Genomic DNA, 17,456 nt, shown 5'->3' with positions numbered 1-17,456 from the left:
GAATGCTTAAGGTGTTGCAATAGTTAGACACATAATGCAAAACAGAGGCTGTTTGATCAGAAGTTCCCTGGAGGACTGCCCAGTTCCGTACTTCACTTTACATGAGTATTTACCAGCCTGGATCCTCTAGGACCATAGCTCTCAAACTTTTATCTCAGGAACCCTTTACTTTTCAAAAATTATTCAGGACCCCAAAGAGTTTCTGTTGATGTATATCTCTTAGCATCGTCATAATTAAAATAGAGAAATAGTAATATGTGCTAGAGGCTATTCTAGGACAGGATGTCCAGCAGTGAATATAACACGTTGGATAAAGCCCTGCCGTCATAGGGCTTACATTCTATTGAGGGGAGGCACACAATTAATACATTAGCAAGGAAATTTATAATATGTCAGAAAGAAGATAAATACTGTGGAAGAAAAACAAGTAAGATGAGGTTATGGAAAGCTGTCCTCTTCTGAAAGGACACATCCTGGCTATGAACTCCAACTATAGGTAATTCCAGTGGAAGCAGTGGACTCGCGCCTACTCACAGGTCTTCCCAGCTTCCAGGCGCTCCATGCTGTTGGGTAGCACCCAGCCATGCAAGTCCAACAGCCATGTTTTCTTTCTCACACTCTACTGCTAATCACGAATAAAGGGAAGCTGGCGGGGCTCTGTACTGGGTGCCATGAAATCCTTTTAGTGTTGGGAACCTAGAAAGACCTTTGAGGTGGATTTACTAAAGAGTTCTGTGCGACTCACCAAAACATGTAGAGCACGTATTGTATGCCAGGCCCTGTTTAAGCACTCACCCTGGGTTCTCAGCCCGTCTGCAAAGCCAATCCTCCCATGGCTCACTGAGTACCACTTCATATAAGCTGGTCTCCCTGCCTTCCTGCTATCCAACCCCCCAGGCATTCAGACAGTGAAATGGCACCTGCTAATGTCCACACATACTTCTTGTTATTTGAATCTATTTGATTTCCAAGTTGGCCTAGCATGAGTTGGGGTAGCAACAGACTAATACTGCATTATCTGAATCTAATTGATTCCTGAGTTTGAACAGTAAGCGTTTGAATAGTGAGGGAGATGTGTACTGTGTCTCACGCACTGTGGATAAAAAGACAAGGCACAGCTTCTGTCTTAAGTGCTTGCAAGGAAGCAAAGTGAATGGGCGATTCCAATTCATCCTGAAAACTGCCACAGAAGAGGGACGCACAGAATGCTTTAGGTACACAAGAAGGAGCAACTAGCTGCTATGCCAGAGTCAGAGACTTTTGTTTTGAAGGACAAGAGATGTATCCTACGTCAGTGAAGATGAGCTAAGGAAAAGTAGGGGCAAAGTTTAAAACTTGTGAGAGGCCATGGCAAGTTCAGTGACTAGTAACTAGTCCATTGTGGTGGGCAAATGACAAAAGAGGTCAGATGAAGGACCTTGGGTACCATGCTGACATATCAGAAATATATCCTGTGAGGGGCTTCCCTGGTGGCGCAGTGGTTGAGAATCCGCCTGCCAATGCAGGGGACACGGGTTCGATCCCTGGTCCGGGAAGATCCCACATGCCGCGGAGCAACTAAGCCCATGCGCCACAACTACTGAGCCTGTGCTCTAGAGCCTGTGAGCCACAACTACTGAGCCCGTGTGCCGCAATTACCGAAGCCCACACCCCTAGAGCCTGTGCCCCACAACGAGAGAAGACACCGCAATGAGAAGCCTGTGCACTGCAATGAAGAGTAGACCCTGCTCACCGCAACTAGAGAAAGCCCGCACGCAGCAACGAAGACCCAACACAGCTAAAAATAAATAAATAAATGTATTAAATTAAAAAAAAGAAATATATCCTGTGGGCAAAAAGCATAAATGCCCCTAGTTTCCAGAACACTTAAGTCCACATTGACAATTTTATTGTAATAGCTTGAAGCTTCATAATTGACTACTCGTCTGAGAGCTGTCATCTTTGACATCCCCATGTACCTGTCACTTCAGAGGTATTGACAAATGTTTATTAACATGAATACAATTCAGATGGTTGAAGAAATCAAGATTTATAACAGAGAATTTCAAGAAGCAGTCAAAATATGCATGGCTTTACAGAAATTCTCTTCTTTTCAGTGAATTCATCACTTTTCTTCCCAGTTAAATCTGACCTTCCTTCCCTGTTGCTGTCTCATGCATTCTATCACCCCCAACTGTTGTAGGAAAATGGGGCGTGAGAGGATGGTCACGTCTGAGGTCTTGGGCAAGTCCATGGGACAGGCCGCCAAGTGAGGTTCCTTGGCTTCACACAGGGAAGAATTCAAGAGTGAGCCATAGTAAAGTGAAAGCAGGTGTATTGAGAAATACACATTCCATAGACAGAATGTGGTCTGTCTCAGAAGGTGAGTGCAGCCCCGAAATATGGGGTGGTTAGTTTTTACAGGCTGGGTAATTTCATAGGCTAATGAATGGGGGGATTTTTCCAATTATTTTGGGGAATGGTTGGAGATTTCCAGGAATTGGGCCATCACCCACCTTTTGGTCTTTTATGGTCGGCCTCAGAACTGTCATGGTGCCTGTGGGTGTCATTTAACATATGCTAATGTAGTACAATGAGCGTATAATGGGGCTCAAGGCCTACTGGACATTGAATCTTCTGCCATCTTGGGCCTAGTTGGGTCTAACCAGTTTTTGTTGTATCCTCAGTGTCATACTTTTAAAGGTTGTGCCCTCCCCCCTTCCCTTCTGTCTCAAAACCTTGAGTCTAGTTTATCACTCCACTCCCACAACTGAATCAGTTACCTGACCTCTCTTTTTCTGTTTTTTGAGTCTATGCCCATTTTTTCATTCCCATCACCATTTAGATTTTTCTCGTCTGGATTGTACTTACAGACTCTCCACCTGTCTCCCTCTATCCCCTCTCCCCCACCTCTACCCCCCCGTTCATTCTCTACTAATATGCAGACCACTGTTTTTAAAACATAACTCTGATTGAGTCATTCCCCTATGGAGGGACGAGCCTCAGCAAGTCTGGAGAGTAATCCTATTAAATAAGGGGGAAAATATTTAAAAGATTCAAATAAATGATATTTATATATGAATTCACTCTGAGGCCTTGGGCCAAATTCTATCCTAATTGCTTGTCTGCAAGTCTGCCTAAGGGCTAAACCACAGATTTTCATTCTCTGGTTTGCACAATGTCAGTGTCTCTGTTAAATAATTTGCATCTTGGCTGGACTCAAAAATTTTCAATTTGTTTCCTATCCTTCCTCAACCTTTTACTCCTGTTAATTATCTCCTCTCAAGAGAAGCACAGCAGGGAGTTTTAACTTACCCTTTTACTCAGACACTGTGAGTATATTTTCCCCAAATTCCAAAAGAGGAGGAATTTATAAAAATTACAGGATATCCACCTGAATAAACTATACGACATCCAGGCTAAACCCCTCGTTCTGCAGCTGGAAAAGCTAAGGCTTGATTGACAAGGAACTTTCAGGGAGTCACAGAGGGAGGCAGAGATGGAGCTCGGACCACTCAGGTCTCTGACTCCCAGTCCCAGGTTCTGGCTACAAAGGGATAGGAGAAGCCAAAGGGACCTCACGGGGTTGGAAATTCTGTGTTCCCCCCCGGACTGTGTTTCCCTGATCAAAACCATCTAACACTCTTGTTTTGCTATTTCTTCAAGGATTCTGCATTAGAAAAGAGGAGTAGAAGGAGAAAGAAGAATGTTTGTATTAATTTCTCCTGTATTTTAAATGAACATTTTCTCACTGATGAGACATTGAATGCCTTGTTCTTAGCCATGGTTTCTCGTAGCTGGGCTGCAAGCCTGCTAACTTTCTCCCCAGGAGGATGGGCAGCCTGAGAGCTTCCCAGTCAGGACAGATATCTTAGCACTCTGTGAATAGGCCCCAGGGAGTCCATTATCCTCATCTCTCCCTCTCTAGGCACACCCAGGCTCACCCCTTCCCACCATGTGCACACACCCATCCACCATGTTCCTGGGGCTGGCTGGGGGTGTCCTGGCTGGCCCTGCCTTCCAGCTCAGATGAGCTCAGAGGCCCCCTTAGCTAGATGATCTATCCAGGTAACTTATCCAAACTTTTTTTTTTTTTTTAACTTGGAAAATGGAGATTAAAATATCTACCACTTAGGCTTATTATAAGACGTAGATAAATTAATGCAAATAAGTACCTATCACAGTACCAAGCATATTATATGTATTTGTAGGTATTTATTCATTTCTTGAGATTTTGGGCTCGTTCCTCAATAGGGAACAGCTTCTGAGCTTCTCTTCTGGCCCTTGGGACCCCCACTCTTTCCCATTAAATGTATCTGTGATCACATACAAGCTTAAATCCTTGTTCATTCATCCTCTGTGATCACCAGAGTATGTGGGAAGAGCAGAGCATTCACATGAGACAGACTCGGCTGGTGAGACTGAGAAAAGGCATACCAAGCCCTAGCAGAGATGGATCTCGGTAAGCAGGGTAGTCCACTCTTCTCTTTTCTGCACCACAGCCCATAGCCCCCGAAGCTCAGCATGGAGGGGGATCCTTCTGTGAGCTGCTCCTGAAATGCAGATGAGGGACCTTAAGTGCCGTGCCGAGATATTTGAAACTTATTCTAAGGTTCCCAGCTGGCCCAGGCTCCTCTGTCTTTCCTAGGGGTTTGGCTTCTATAACCCAGGCCAACCAGAATGAAGCTGACCCAGACGCCACAGGGGAGCAATCCCCCAGTCTGGCAAAGCGGGTCAGTAGGGTAACATGGTGGCAAATGATGGCCGAGAGATTTCCATAATGATGTCAAAAACTCGGCCGCTGTACACCGGTGCCGAATCAAATCGTGGGGACAGAGTTCTGGGTGAAGTAGAAAAGAATAGGGTTATTGCTTTGCCAGGCGAAGGGGACATGGTGGACTCATGCCCTGAAAAACTGTGTGTCTTAACGCGAGGAGTTTTATTGCAGTGGTTCAAGGGTGGGGTTGCTGATAAGGATCAGGGTGTGTGCAGGGCCTGCACTCCTTTAATCTGGCCTCAGGTGGTCTCCTGATGAGCTTCTCAAGGTTATCAAACTGTGACCTTCTCTTGAATGAAGAATGTAACATCTTCCATTTGTTGGGGGTTTTAGTTCTGCAGAAGAGCTCAAAGATACTGTTATGTGTATCCCTTGAGGTGGAACCAGGACCCTGCCCCGGAGGCTGCACTATTGTTTCTTGACTGCTCCTCCCTTGTCTCTGAGTCCCCTCCCTTCCCTGATTAGCAGCTGTTCGAATCTGGCCTTTGGAACTCAGGGAAGGTCATGGAGGCTGGAGTCTATTCCCTACAAACAAGAAACGGGGGACACAGAAAGACTTCCGTGCCCAGGAGCCCCGCAGGGTCCTGCTCATTTCAATAGCTTGCCCCAAAGTCTGGCCCTGGCCGTGGTGTGGGCCAGGCAAGGCCTCTGGGAGCAACCACTGATGACATGACTGCTGAAAGGACTGATCTCCCAGGACTTGGCTCTCCCCAGCCCCACTCCTGCCCTATGTTTCCTTGGTAACAATGTTGTGTCACATCTTTAAATGAAATAATGCATTTGAAAATATCATAAAAGCTTTAAGGTGCTTTACAAATTATTATTACTTAAGACAGATCTGTGATCAGAACTCTGGATGTGCAGCACCATTTAAACCCTAGAAAAACGTCTGCTTGAATGAACCTATTTTCCTTATTAATTCAGTAGATATTCACTGAACCACAGAGCTCTCAGTGAGGCAGTAGAGTACGACAGCAAACAGGAAGACAAAGGCCCTGCTTTTGTGGAGCTTATAGTCTAATGGGGGAGAAGGACAATACACTAGTAAGTAAAACAGATAACATAATTACAGAACATGGAGAGTGATATAAAGAGAATAAGAGAGATGCTGCAGTAGATCATTTTAAATTTAGATACAGTGGTCGCAGGTAGTCTCTTAAGGAGATAAGATTGAAACTGAGCTTTGAAGGACGAGTAGGAGCAGACCATGGGAGGATCAAGGAAGAGAACACTCCAGGCAGAAAGAATTGCAAGTGCAAGGGTCCTGAGGCAGAAGCAAACTTGACAGCTCCCAGAACAGCAAGAAAGCCAGTGCAGTGAGGCAAGATTGTGGGGCAGGGTTGGGGAGAAAGTGGAGGATCAAGTCCCAGAGACAGGGAGGGGCCAAACGAGGTAGGTGCTTTAAGCCAAATTAGGATTTTATTCCAAGAGTGGTGGGAAAAAAGGGTTAGCAGGTTGGTCACATAATTTATGTTTTTAAACAAATCACCCCTACTGCTTTGTGGAGAACATTCTATAGCAAAGCAAGAGTAAAATCAGAGAGACAAATTAGGGACTATTGTAGTAGTCCAGGCAAAAGGTGAGGATTCACGGCGTGCAGGGGAAGAGGAGGCAGAGGGAGTGGGAAGAGGAGGATATATAAATATACTGAGCATTTTAATTTAAGTATAACGTCATAAGTTAAAGGTAAGTTTACTACCAGAACTTGCTAGTGTGGGGAGATGGAAGGAAATCAATCAAGAATGAATACTAGAGAAGAAATCTGATTGATGGTTCTTGCTTGAAATGGGAAGAAGAGGGAGGAAGTTTGGGGGATAAAAGCAAGAGTTCTGCTTTGGACAGGTGAAGTTTGAAGATAGCCAATGAGGAACACTGACTAGATGAATGAGTTTGGGGCTAAGTAGACATCCAGATAGTACGTCATCCCAGGTACAAGTTTGGATTTCATCCTTATTCAGAACTTACATGCTCTTCAGAGCCATGGGAAAGAATGAAGTGAGCTGGAAAGTGATCATAGATAGAGAAATGAAAAGGTCGGAGGATAGAACACTTAAAGATGGATGGTGATAAGGAACCAGCCACGAATTCCAAGATTAAAACAATCCAGAACGATAGGACAAACAAAAGCAGGGGTGTTCCAGAATCACGAGGAGAAAGAGTTTCAGGGAGAGGTAGCAATCAAGTAACCAAAGCTTACTGAGAAGTTGGTTAGGATGAAGACTGAGAACTGACCCTTAGATTTTACAGCATGGTGGTTGTTGGTGACCTTGACAAAAACTGATCCAGTGGAGTGGGGCAGGGGAACTTAGACTTGTGGAGAGCTGGAGCTGGTTAGAGTGGCTTAAGGGATAATTGGAGGTGAGAAACCTCCTCTCTCAAGGAGTTTTGTTATAAAGTGGAACAGAAAAATGGGGCCACACAGGATTCTAGCATGATCTTACAGCCTGCTTGTTTACAGAGGGGAACGATCCAGTTGGGAGGAAGAGACTGTTGAGCAGGAGAGGGCGAGATAATTTCTGGTGCTAAGTCCTTGACTCGGTGAGAGGGATGAGATCCACTGCAAAAGTAAAGAGAGCAGGAGGGACGCCGAGAGTATGGGATCGGGCGCAACTGGTTAATAGATGGGGTGGTTGGAAACTCATTCATTCAGCAAATACTGGCCTGCTGTGTGCCAGATGCTATCCTAGGGGCAAGACATACAGCAGTGAATGAAACAGATAAGGCAAAGCTCATGCCCTCGTGGAGTTTATACTCTATTGAGGGGAGTTGAGCAATAAATATGCTAACAGATGAATTTATAATATGTGAGATAGAAGGTAAGCGCTATGGAGAACAGTGAGCTAGGGTACGGGGGATATGCAGAGCTGGAGGACGGGCCACCATTTTTAATAGGGTGGTCAGAGACGACCTTTATGGTCAGGAGAAGACATTTGGGAGCAGACCTAAAGGGAGCGAGGGAGGAAGTCTAGTAGATATCTTCAGGAAGATGGTTCCAAGCAGAGGGAACAAAATGTGCCAAATTCCTGAGGCAGGAGCGTGCTTGGCATAATTTGAGGAACCGCAGGGAGGCCAGTGTAGCTGCACAAAATGATCAAAGTAGGGGAGTTGCGGGAGACAAGGCAGGGAAGCAGTGGGCAGACAGTCCCAGATGGCCCGGAAGGTAGAGATGTGAGCTTTTACTCTGAGTCAGATGGGAAGTCCCTGGTGAGTTTTGAGCAGACATGTGACGTGATCTGACTTAATTTTTCAAAGATGCTTCAGCTGCTGTGAGGAATGGCCTCTGGGGTCAAGGATAGAAGTTTGGCCACCACGTAGAAGGCTATTGCAGTAATCCACACCAGCGATGATGTTGTTCTCCTATTGCTTCTGTTTTCTCAGTGAAATCAGAGGCAAGATCTGCCTAGGCGAGTGAGGAGGGTATGAGAGACCCTTGAGGAGAGAAGAGAAGCTGTGATCATTGTGGGTGGTGAATTGATTAAGGAACTGTGGTAGGATTGCTACCCAAACAGCTGGCAGTCACAAGCAGTTTGCCAAGTGCTTACTGACCTCAACCTCTGGGACTTCTCTGGCTGTGCGTGTTTATTTGTTTGTTTGTTTTAATCGAAGTATAATTGATTTACAGTGTTGTACCAGTCTCTGCTGTACGGCAAAGTGACTCAGTTTTACACATGTAGACATTCTTTATTTAATATTCTTTTCCATTATGGTTTATCCCAGGAGACTGGATATAGTTCCCTGTGCTATGGCTGTGCATCCTTCTTCCTTGTGTCCGCTTTCTCTCCCATCATCCTGCTTCTTGTCCTCTGACTCTAGTTGGCCTCCAGTTGGCCTGGAGAACCCACGCATTTATTGAGAACAAAATGACAACCCACTGGCCCTTCTAGCTTCTGATATCAAAGCTGTTAGAAGGATTTGAGGGAGACTCTCCGCGTACTCAGTTCTTCTTGAGAGACTGTTATACACCCAACTATCACTCCACCGCCTTACCCTACAGCAGTCAGTGAGGGAGGCCCAGAGAGTTCCCATGCTTTTATTAAGACTCCGCTCTCCTACCTGCGATACAGATTTGAGGGAGACGCACAAGGTTCTTCATGCTTCTAGTAAGGCCACCACTCCCTGCCTCTGTGACAGTGCTCACCACTGCTCACTGCCCTGTCTAACAGGGCAGTCCCAACAAGCAGCTCATAATTAGAACTGATGACCCACTTTTCCTAAAATGATGAGTAGCTCTCATCTCATCTTGACCCACATCCCGCTTTAACTTGGTCACCATGACAATTCCAAGACTCTAAGGTCTTCTTGAAGATAGCATATGTAAGGGCCATGTGGAAATGGCTTATACCACTTCTGTCTACATCCCATTAGACAGGATATAGGTCAATGGGTGCAGCTTACATACAAAGGAGACTGCGAACGTGTGACTAAGGAAGAGGAAAATGAAACGGCATTTGATGAACACAGACATTGTCTCTGGGGTGACACAAAGATCAAGGGGGAAGACATTTTCTCGCCCCTTGATCTTTACTGATCAATACTGCCGTGCTACAGAAAGGTCAGGTAAGATACGGAAATAAAAGGTCTGAGTTTTCAGTTAGGAAGTCCCTGGTCACATTTTAAAAGGTTGTTTCTGTGAAGTTATGGTGAAGTGAAAGAATGGGAGGTGAAGAAATGGACGCAGAGAGTATAAACTATTCTGTAGGAGAGTCTAGTTCTATAAAATTATACAAAGGGTGAAGTAAGTAGAAAAGAGTGCCTAACTGTGGGAGAATTGATGTTTCCAAGCTAATAAAATAGTAGTGAAGGAGAAATCTGAGATAATAGAAAGGGGATCATTCATGGAGGAAATCTAGAAGAAGCCAGGAAAGGATGAGATGGGGGCAGATGGAAGTATTAGTCTTACACAGGAGGAATGACATGGCTTCTTTTAAGATGTGTGGGAGGGGGGCTTCCCTGGTGGCGCAGTGGTTAAGAATCCGCCTGCCAGTGCAGGGGACACGGGTTCAAGCCCTGGTCCGGGAAGATCCCATATGCTGTGGCGCAACTAAGCCCGTGTGCCACAACTACTGAAGCCCACGCGCCTAGAGCCCGTGCTCCGCAACAAGAGAAGCCACCGCAATGAGAAGCCTGCACACCGCAACGAAAGAGTAGCTCCCACTCATTGCAACTAGAGAAAGCCCGCGTGCAGCAGCAAAGACCCAAGGCAGCCAAAAATAAATTTTAAAAAAAAAGATGTGTGGGAGGGTAGAAAGGGCAGGAGTTGAAGAAAAGTCTATAAGTGAGGAACAGGAAGTGGAGGGAGTTCACATCTAATGGTATTTATTTTTGCAAAGGAGTTATTATGAGGCACTGATGAGCTAGTTTTGGGGCAGGAGGCAGGATTTAAGATAGGTGCCATGTGGAAGATGGGCTGAGCACAGAGAGTATAGTACAGTAGTTAGGGCTCAGCTGAGGTTGGAGATCCCTTAGTGTAATGACACCAATATGCACCATTTTGAGTTTTTCTCCACCAACACACAACTCTCAAGGACAGGCAGAGCTTTGAACTGATCCAGGATCAAGGTCAAAGAAGGAAGGGTTTTTGTTTTTTGTGGTTTTTAAATTAATTAATTAGGCTGTGTTGGGTCGTAGTTGCAGCATGCAAGACCTTCGTTGTGGCGTTGCTTGCAGCGCGAGGGCTCTTTGTTGTGGCACGCCGGCTTCTCTCTAGTTGTGGCAGAGAGCGCGCAGGCTCTCTGGTTGTGGCACACGGGTTTAGTTGCCCCGCGGCATGTGGGACTAGGGATCAACCCTGCGTCCCCTGCATTGGAAGGCGGATTCTTAACCACTGGACCACCGGGGAAGTCCCAAGGAAGGGCTTTTGCATGAAGCTGAGAGAGTAATAGTCTAAGTAGCTGTGAGGAGCTAGAAAAATGTAGGCCCCTTCTTTTTACTTCATCTTCTTCCACCTAGTTTAGACCTTTATCATCCTGTTTGGATTATAGAAATACCCTCCGAATTGGTTTCCCTGATTTTAGTCTCTTCTCCCTGTATCCATCGTACACATGGCTGCCAGCTTAATTAATCTTATAGAGCAACCTTGACCATGTTTCAGTCTTGCTCAAAAACTTCAGTAGCTCCCTACCTCCCTACAGAATTAAATTCATGTTCCTTAGCTCCACCCTCAAGGTTCCAGGCACGGAGCTGGTTTCAATTTACTGCTTTGTTTTATGCATCTAGTTTTATACACAAAGTATTTGGCTGGTATTGGGTGAAACTCTATACTACTTTACTAGCACTAATCTTGGAGGACTTTCCCCAATGTGGTTTTGTTAACTGTTGGGAAAGTTTTTCCCACCCATCTCAGAGTGTCCTTCAAGGTGTCTTTCAAGGGCTAATTCAAAGGCAGATTCTCTCCTGTGTCACATGATATGTCTCTTCTTTGTCCTCCTTTTTGAAAAAAATTCATTTTAAGCTTTATATTCTAGATAGTCATGTACCTGTTAAGCCAGGACCGTGCCTAATTTATCATTGCACCGCAGTCCATTGTAGCCCCAGCTCATAACACCTAGCTCAGTATCTTGCTTTTTGTAGGTATCCAAAGTCAGCTGACTAAAGGCACGCATGCATTCATGAATAAATGAGTGAAGGCATGAGTAGAACCCTTATAATGGTCTAGTAGGGTTAAGAACCAGAATCCTTCACTAGAAGGTCATCTCCTCAAGGTGTAGGGTTGATATTATAATTTTTATCTTTAGTACTTAGCACTGTTCTGGGAGAGTACTGTGAGCTAAGTAAACGGCAGATACCCAGTAAAATCTTGGCAAACAATTGAATTAGGTGGTTCCATACCCTAGTCATTCTCAGTGTGTCAACCTCAGGTGCTCTAGAGAGTTAACAGGGCCTCTGACACAGCAAATAGTTGGTTATATCCTGATTTGATTATCGTGACTAATGCTCTTATAACTGGACGGCAACTCACTTAACAGAGACCCAATTATTCATTAAAGTCCTTGATTCACTGAATCCTACAATCAGTTATGATTGATCTCTGTGTGATAATTTTATTCTAGACACTGAAGGAAAAAAAAAAGCAATCTGTGAGAAAAGCAGACATCTCGCGTTTATAAAGTAACCTTCCCCTTTTCTCCTGTTTGGCCAGGCTGTGACAACATGCTGATGGGCATAAAGTCTCTGAAAATAGTGAAGAAGACAATGGACACAGATGGCTCTTGGATGAAAGATGCTGTCAGAGACTCTCCAAAAGTTTATCTCTTAATTGGATCCAGAAACAACACTGTCTGGGAATTTGCCAGCATACGGGCATTCATGGAAGATAGCACCAAGCCAGCCCCCCGGAAGGTGATCCTAACACATTCCTGGCAGGGGACAGGCCAAGTGATCTACAAAGGTTTCCTATTTTTTCACAGCCAAGGAACTCCCAATGAGATCATCAAATATAACCTGCAGAAGAGGACCGTGGAAGACCGAATGCTGCTCTTGGGAGGGGCAGGCAGAGCCCTGGCCTACCCGCGCTCCCCCTCGACATACGTTGACCTGGCTGCGGATGAGCACGGGCTCTGGGCCATCCACTCAGGGCCAAGCACCCACGGCCATTTGGTTCTCACGAAAATTGAGCCTGACACACTGGGAGTGGAACACTCATGGGACACTCCATGCAGAAGTCAGGATGCTGAAGCCTCATTCCTCTTGTGTGGCGTCCTCTACGTGGTTTACAGTTCTGGTGGCCTCGGCCCGCATCGCATCACTTGTGTCTATGATCCGCTGGGCACTGTCATTGAGGAGGATCTGCCCAACGTGTTCTTCCCCCGGCGGTCAAGGAGTCACTCCATGATCCATTACAACCCTAGAGATAAGCAGCTCTATGCCTGGAATGATGGAAACCAGATCATTTACAAACTCCAGACAAAGAGAAAGCAGCCTCTGCAGTGATGCGTTGCAGCCACGAGGGAGAGCGCCAGGGATGCTGCTCTCCAGGAGATGGAAGCCACAGCCCCTTTGCAATACAGAATCCCTCTAATCGCACACAGGGATAGGGGCTGGAAGTGGGAATGCGCACGCGTCCTTTTCCAGATGGTACTGCCTTCAGTATCTTGCAAGAGCATAGATGAGAGTCTGTCATTCAGGAATTTTCAACAACTTCCATTACCCATCCAAACCTCCTGGAGCTCAAGGCCTTCCACATTCAGATCCAGTTTACTTCCAGCCTTTTCTTTTACTAGCATTTACTCTAACTCTCCCCGCCCCCGCCCCCCAGCCATTAGAAATGTAAGCCACCCCCTAATACTCCTGGCTTCTCTCCCCTCTGGCCTTTGCCCAAATCTCTTTCCTCTTTCACAAATGCCTACTGATATTCTTCCATTATTCACTGCCCAAATAAAGTACTATTTCTTATTGATGTTTAATCTCGGTTTCCCCTGGTTCTGCCCCTTCACCAAGCCAGGTGGATGTCATAATAAAGTGAAAACATTACCATTTGAATACCAGTTTCCAGTTACAAAGTGTCTGCACCCATGTTACAAGTCGTCTCACTCTTATGAGATAGTCAGGACAAGTCTTTATAGAGGAGGAGGGTTCAGGTGGGCCATTCAAAGTACCAAAGCTACAAAATGGAAGAGCTAGAAAATACTGCAAACCCTATAATCTTTCCATTGTCCAAGGAAGCATCAAATATATATGTTGGTTCGCCCAACCTTCCCTAAGCAATACGTTAAACGGTTTGCCCCTTTAGCTAGTTGCATGTCCACACAAGAGCCTCCTATAGGCCTTTCAAAAGCTACTTCCTCTAGAAAACCAGCCTAAGGGTGAGGACCCCACCTCTGTTCTTATCTTGCCTTTCCTTCCCTTGCTTTTCTCATCTTGCTTGAAATACAATAAAACTGACACTAAGCAACTAACCCTCATCAGGCTCTATTTGCCTACATGCCCTCCGCATAAAAGTTCCTGGGGGTGCTGCCTGTGCCTGGGTTTACTGTGAACAATCCCCAACACACTGAGGCCCTCGGTAAATATTCTAGCATCTGGATGGAAGCCAGATAGCAGGCAAGGGACTCCCTGCCACAGCAAGAGTGCCTTGTGGCACAGGGGACAGAGGGCAGCTGTGCCCATCCAGAGGGGCTTCTTCAAGCTCTTTCCCACGCGTTTGTCCACTGCAGCCTGGTTTGGGTCACAAGTGCAGGCTGTGGTACCAGTCTGTGTCATGTGCTGAGGCCTCTATCTTTCCAGGCTGGTCACATGAGAGGGTTTGCTCTGTGTGTTTGCAGCTGTTTCCCCTCCTCTGCCAAGCCCAGGCTGAGACCGTAGGCAGTGAAGAGAGGTTTTTTGTTTTTTTTCCCCCATAGCATTTGAGTAAAGCTTTGGCAGAATGGAATTACTCACTCCATGGACACAGTGCAATTACCCACAGTTCTAACAGAGTTTTACAGAGAGCCCAAATCTGTTGTGGAATGAGGCAGGTATGAATAATTAAACATGGTGATATTACCCACTCCATGGGTTTGGGGACATTAGCTGCCCCATGGGTAAAATAACATTACCTATTTCACAGGGAAAAGGAATGCGGGCTGCCTCACAGAGGAGGGTAGCAGGGGAATTATCTTGGAGTGGAATTATGTGTAAGTCATGCACACACAGTTCCTCTGGAGGCATACAGAGGCTGCCTGTAATGTGCTTGCTATCTGCCTTTCATCTGTGATATGCTTTGCTTTGACAGTTCTGCAAGGCACACCTGCCACTAACAACCAACCCACTCTGGTGCCTTAGATTCCTGCAGCTAGAATCACTTCTTCAGGTCAAGACATTTTCTCCAGGAAGCCCCTGTTAACGGGCCACTTTGTTTCCTGGGAGCCAGGGCTGAACATGCAGGCCCTCAAATACTTCTTGGGCTTCTTTCAGATGACCTTTTCAGCTCTGGCTCTCTTCTTGGATTTTAGTGAGGATTGAAGTTCCTAAGACCTAGACCAGTGGTTCTTAAACTTGACTGCACCTAGGAATCACCTGAGGAGCTTTTAAAAATCCTGATGCCAGGCCATACCCCCAGACCATTCAGTCAGAGCCTCTGGAGGTGGGACCAGACAGGACTATAACTTTCAAGCCCCCTTCCCTAAAGTGGTTCCGAAGTATGAATAAGCTGGAAAGCCAGTGACTTGCACCATTTTTAAAAAATTGAGGTATAGTTGATTTACAATGTTGTATTAGTTGCAGGTGTACAGCAAAGTGATGCATTTATATATGCGTATATATTTTCTTTTTCAGTTTTTTTTTATTATGTTATTACAAGATATTGAATATAGTTCCCTGTGCTATACAGTAGATCCTTGTTGTTTATCTGTTTTATATAGTGTGTATCTGCTAATCCCAAACTCCTACTTTATCCCTCACCCCCCTTCCCCTTTCAGTAACCATAAGTTTGTTTTCAATGTCTGTGACTTAACGCCATTTTTTAAAAGTGAGTTTTAAAAAGTAATTGTATAGTTCTAAAGAACAGACTAGCATTTTCTGGGGACTGTGGGTCCACGAGGGCAATAACATGTGGGATTTGGAAACACCCATGAACTCGTGTGAACTGTGGCAGCCTTCTCTACAAAAGCCTCTGGGCTGCTATTTTAAGGAAGTGAAAGAGAACTAAAGAGTGTCCTGTTGTAATACAACTCTTGTGGGCCCCAGCCTTCGTCTGCTGGCTTTGCCCTTGGCCTGCATCTGGCCAGGTTCCTGCAGTGACCAGAGTCTCATATTTGCCAGGGTGGCTTAAGTTTTGTTCACATGTACAAGTCTTCTGGGCACACTGGTAATTTCAGACCACCAGGGTAGTGTGAAAAAATATGTGTCTTGAGGAGTTTGTCAATACTCCAGCCTGTAGAAGTGTGGATAAAAATTGAGGTTAGAGCAGTAGTGACTCCTGCCTGAGCTGGGGACTATGCCAGAGTCCCTGGTGTGATGCCATCTGAGGCCCACAGGGATTTTCATCAGCCGAACTGAGCAACCAATTCTTGGAGATCCAGGCAGGGCAACAACCTAGCAGTACAACCAAAGGGGATCCAGGCCCTACACTGGGGGCAGGCAGGCACTGGACTAGGTCCCCAGGGTCCCGTGCTGCCCCGATTCTACAATCCATTCCTGTGGTCAGACATCGCCAAAGCTTTTCTTGCGCCTGTGGAACCTCGTCTAAGCGCTGGGCACAGGGCAGCGCTGCTTGTCCCCAGCTGTCCACAAGAATGGGTGTCAGTGACTGGCGCCAACCACTAGAGGGACCTCCATCCCAGGTTGCGGGGTTCAAGTGCGGCCAGACCCTAGGGTAACTCAGTCTTCCGAACTGGGGGCGCTCAGAGACAAGAAATGAGGCTGCTGTCAGGCCAACCTCAATTTGAACGCGATCCCAGGGGCTCAGAAGTCCGCACACCCAAAAGGTTGCTGCGCTGGGAGCACCTCTAAAACGTTTTTTCTATGGCTTCTGTCTCTTCGCAATTCTCGACACAAGTTCCCTTTCTGCTTTTCTCGTTCATTCCCTACGGCCAAGGAGCGGTGCTGAAGGGCTGGACAAGCCCGGGGACAGGGAGCTGAGAACCGCCGGGCGACTCCCCGGGGCCGGAAGGGTGCTGGAGGGGGAGGTGACCAAGAGCGGAGCGGGGCTCCAGGGAGGGACGTGGCCTCCTGAGAGAGGCGGGGCTTGGGGGGGGAACGGTAAGCTCGGCCTAGGGGGCGGCGCCGGAGCTGGGGCTGGATGGGCGGGGGCTAAGCAGGTTCGAAGGCGCCGGGTTGATGAGGCCGGTCCTTGCGGAGCCAGAACCCTTGGCAGATGGGTCCCTGCGGGCAGCCAAGGAGCCAAAAGGGAGGGGGCGTGGCAGAGGGGCGGTCCCGGGGGAAGGTGGGGCGGTGGGGAAGCGGGCGCTGCGGGACGAGCCTCCCGCGGGTCCCCGCCCCCGTCACGTGGGCTCCAGACCCGGCCGCTGCCGGTCGGTCCGCTGGTTGGTCGGTTAGTTGGTCGGTGGGTCGGTGGCCTAGAGCTAGGTTCTCGGCTCTCATGTTCGGAGGTGGGAGGGACACGGGAAACGCCCGCACACCTGAGCTGCCCGGAGAGGATCCCCGCACCCAGGTCAGTGGGTTCTCCCCACGCCCCCAGGCCCTCTGCGCGGTCGGGACTGCGAGCCCGCGTAGGGGCATTGCCTGAGGAACTGAGAGCACTGGAGTGTGTCCCAGGCGCGAGGGCGGGGACCCTCCTCCCCTTCTCTGGCCAGAAGACTGGGAGGAGGGTATAACTCCTGTGGATTTGCTCCGAATCTCCGCCCAGTCCTGTCCGGGGTCTACGGACAGTCCGCGCCCCTACAGGTGCCCGGATGGCCCTGGAGATGCGCAGGGTGGCAGGTCACCTCAGTTCTATGTAGTATGTCAGAGCTCTGCTAAGTCAACTGGAGCAGCGGCCCAGTCTGGAGAGAGAGCCCAAGGTGGTAGGGAAGCTCACGGTCTATTTGCCCGAGCAAATGGGTGTTCCGCAGAGCGTGTGTTCAGCTGCAACGCCTTAGCTGAAACCAGCTATATACTGTAATTGCAAAAATGCAACATGCTTTTCCAAATCTCAAGCCACTGCGTCCCAGTAGTTCTGTTTGAAAGTGGGCTTCTCTCCCTCATGACATCCTGACTCCAGATCTGCAGTTGTTCCTCAGTTGAAAATAAGATTATGTATTTAAAGACCAGAACTTCCGAAGTT

General features: G+C 47.2%; 1 protein-coding gene across 1 annotated transcript in view; it reads left to right on the top strand.

Moving 5' to 3' along the window:
- Positions 1 to 15,585, top strand: part of OLFML1 (olfactomedin like 1) — a 28,712-nt gene extending 13,127 nt beyond the window's left edge. The window contains exon 3 of the mRNA XM_022563197.3: positions 11,895 to 15,585. Coding sequence (XP_022418905.1) covers positions 11,895 to 12,685 — 791 coding nt within the window. The 3' untranslated portion in view covers positions 12,686 to 15,585. The remainder of the gene's footprint in view (positions 1 to 11,894) is intronic.
- Positions 15,586 to 17,456: the final 1,871 nt, after the last annotated feature.

This window comes from Delphinapterus leucas, chromosome 7 (assembly GCF_059928025.1).
Source record: "Delphinapterus leucas isolate spDelLeu-1000000601 "Yukka" chromosome 7, BTC_Dleu_Yukka2, whole genome shotgun sequence".
NCBI classification, from domain to species: domain Eukaryota; kingdom Metazoa; phylum Chordata; class Mammalia; order Artiodactyla; family Monodontidae; genus Delphinapterus; species Delphinapterus leucas.
The sequence above is the reverse complement of the archived record's forward strand: the minus strand, read 5'-3'. Positions and strand labels throughout refer to the sequence as shown.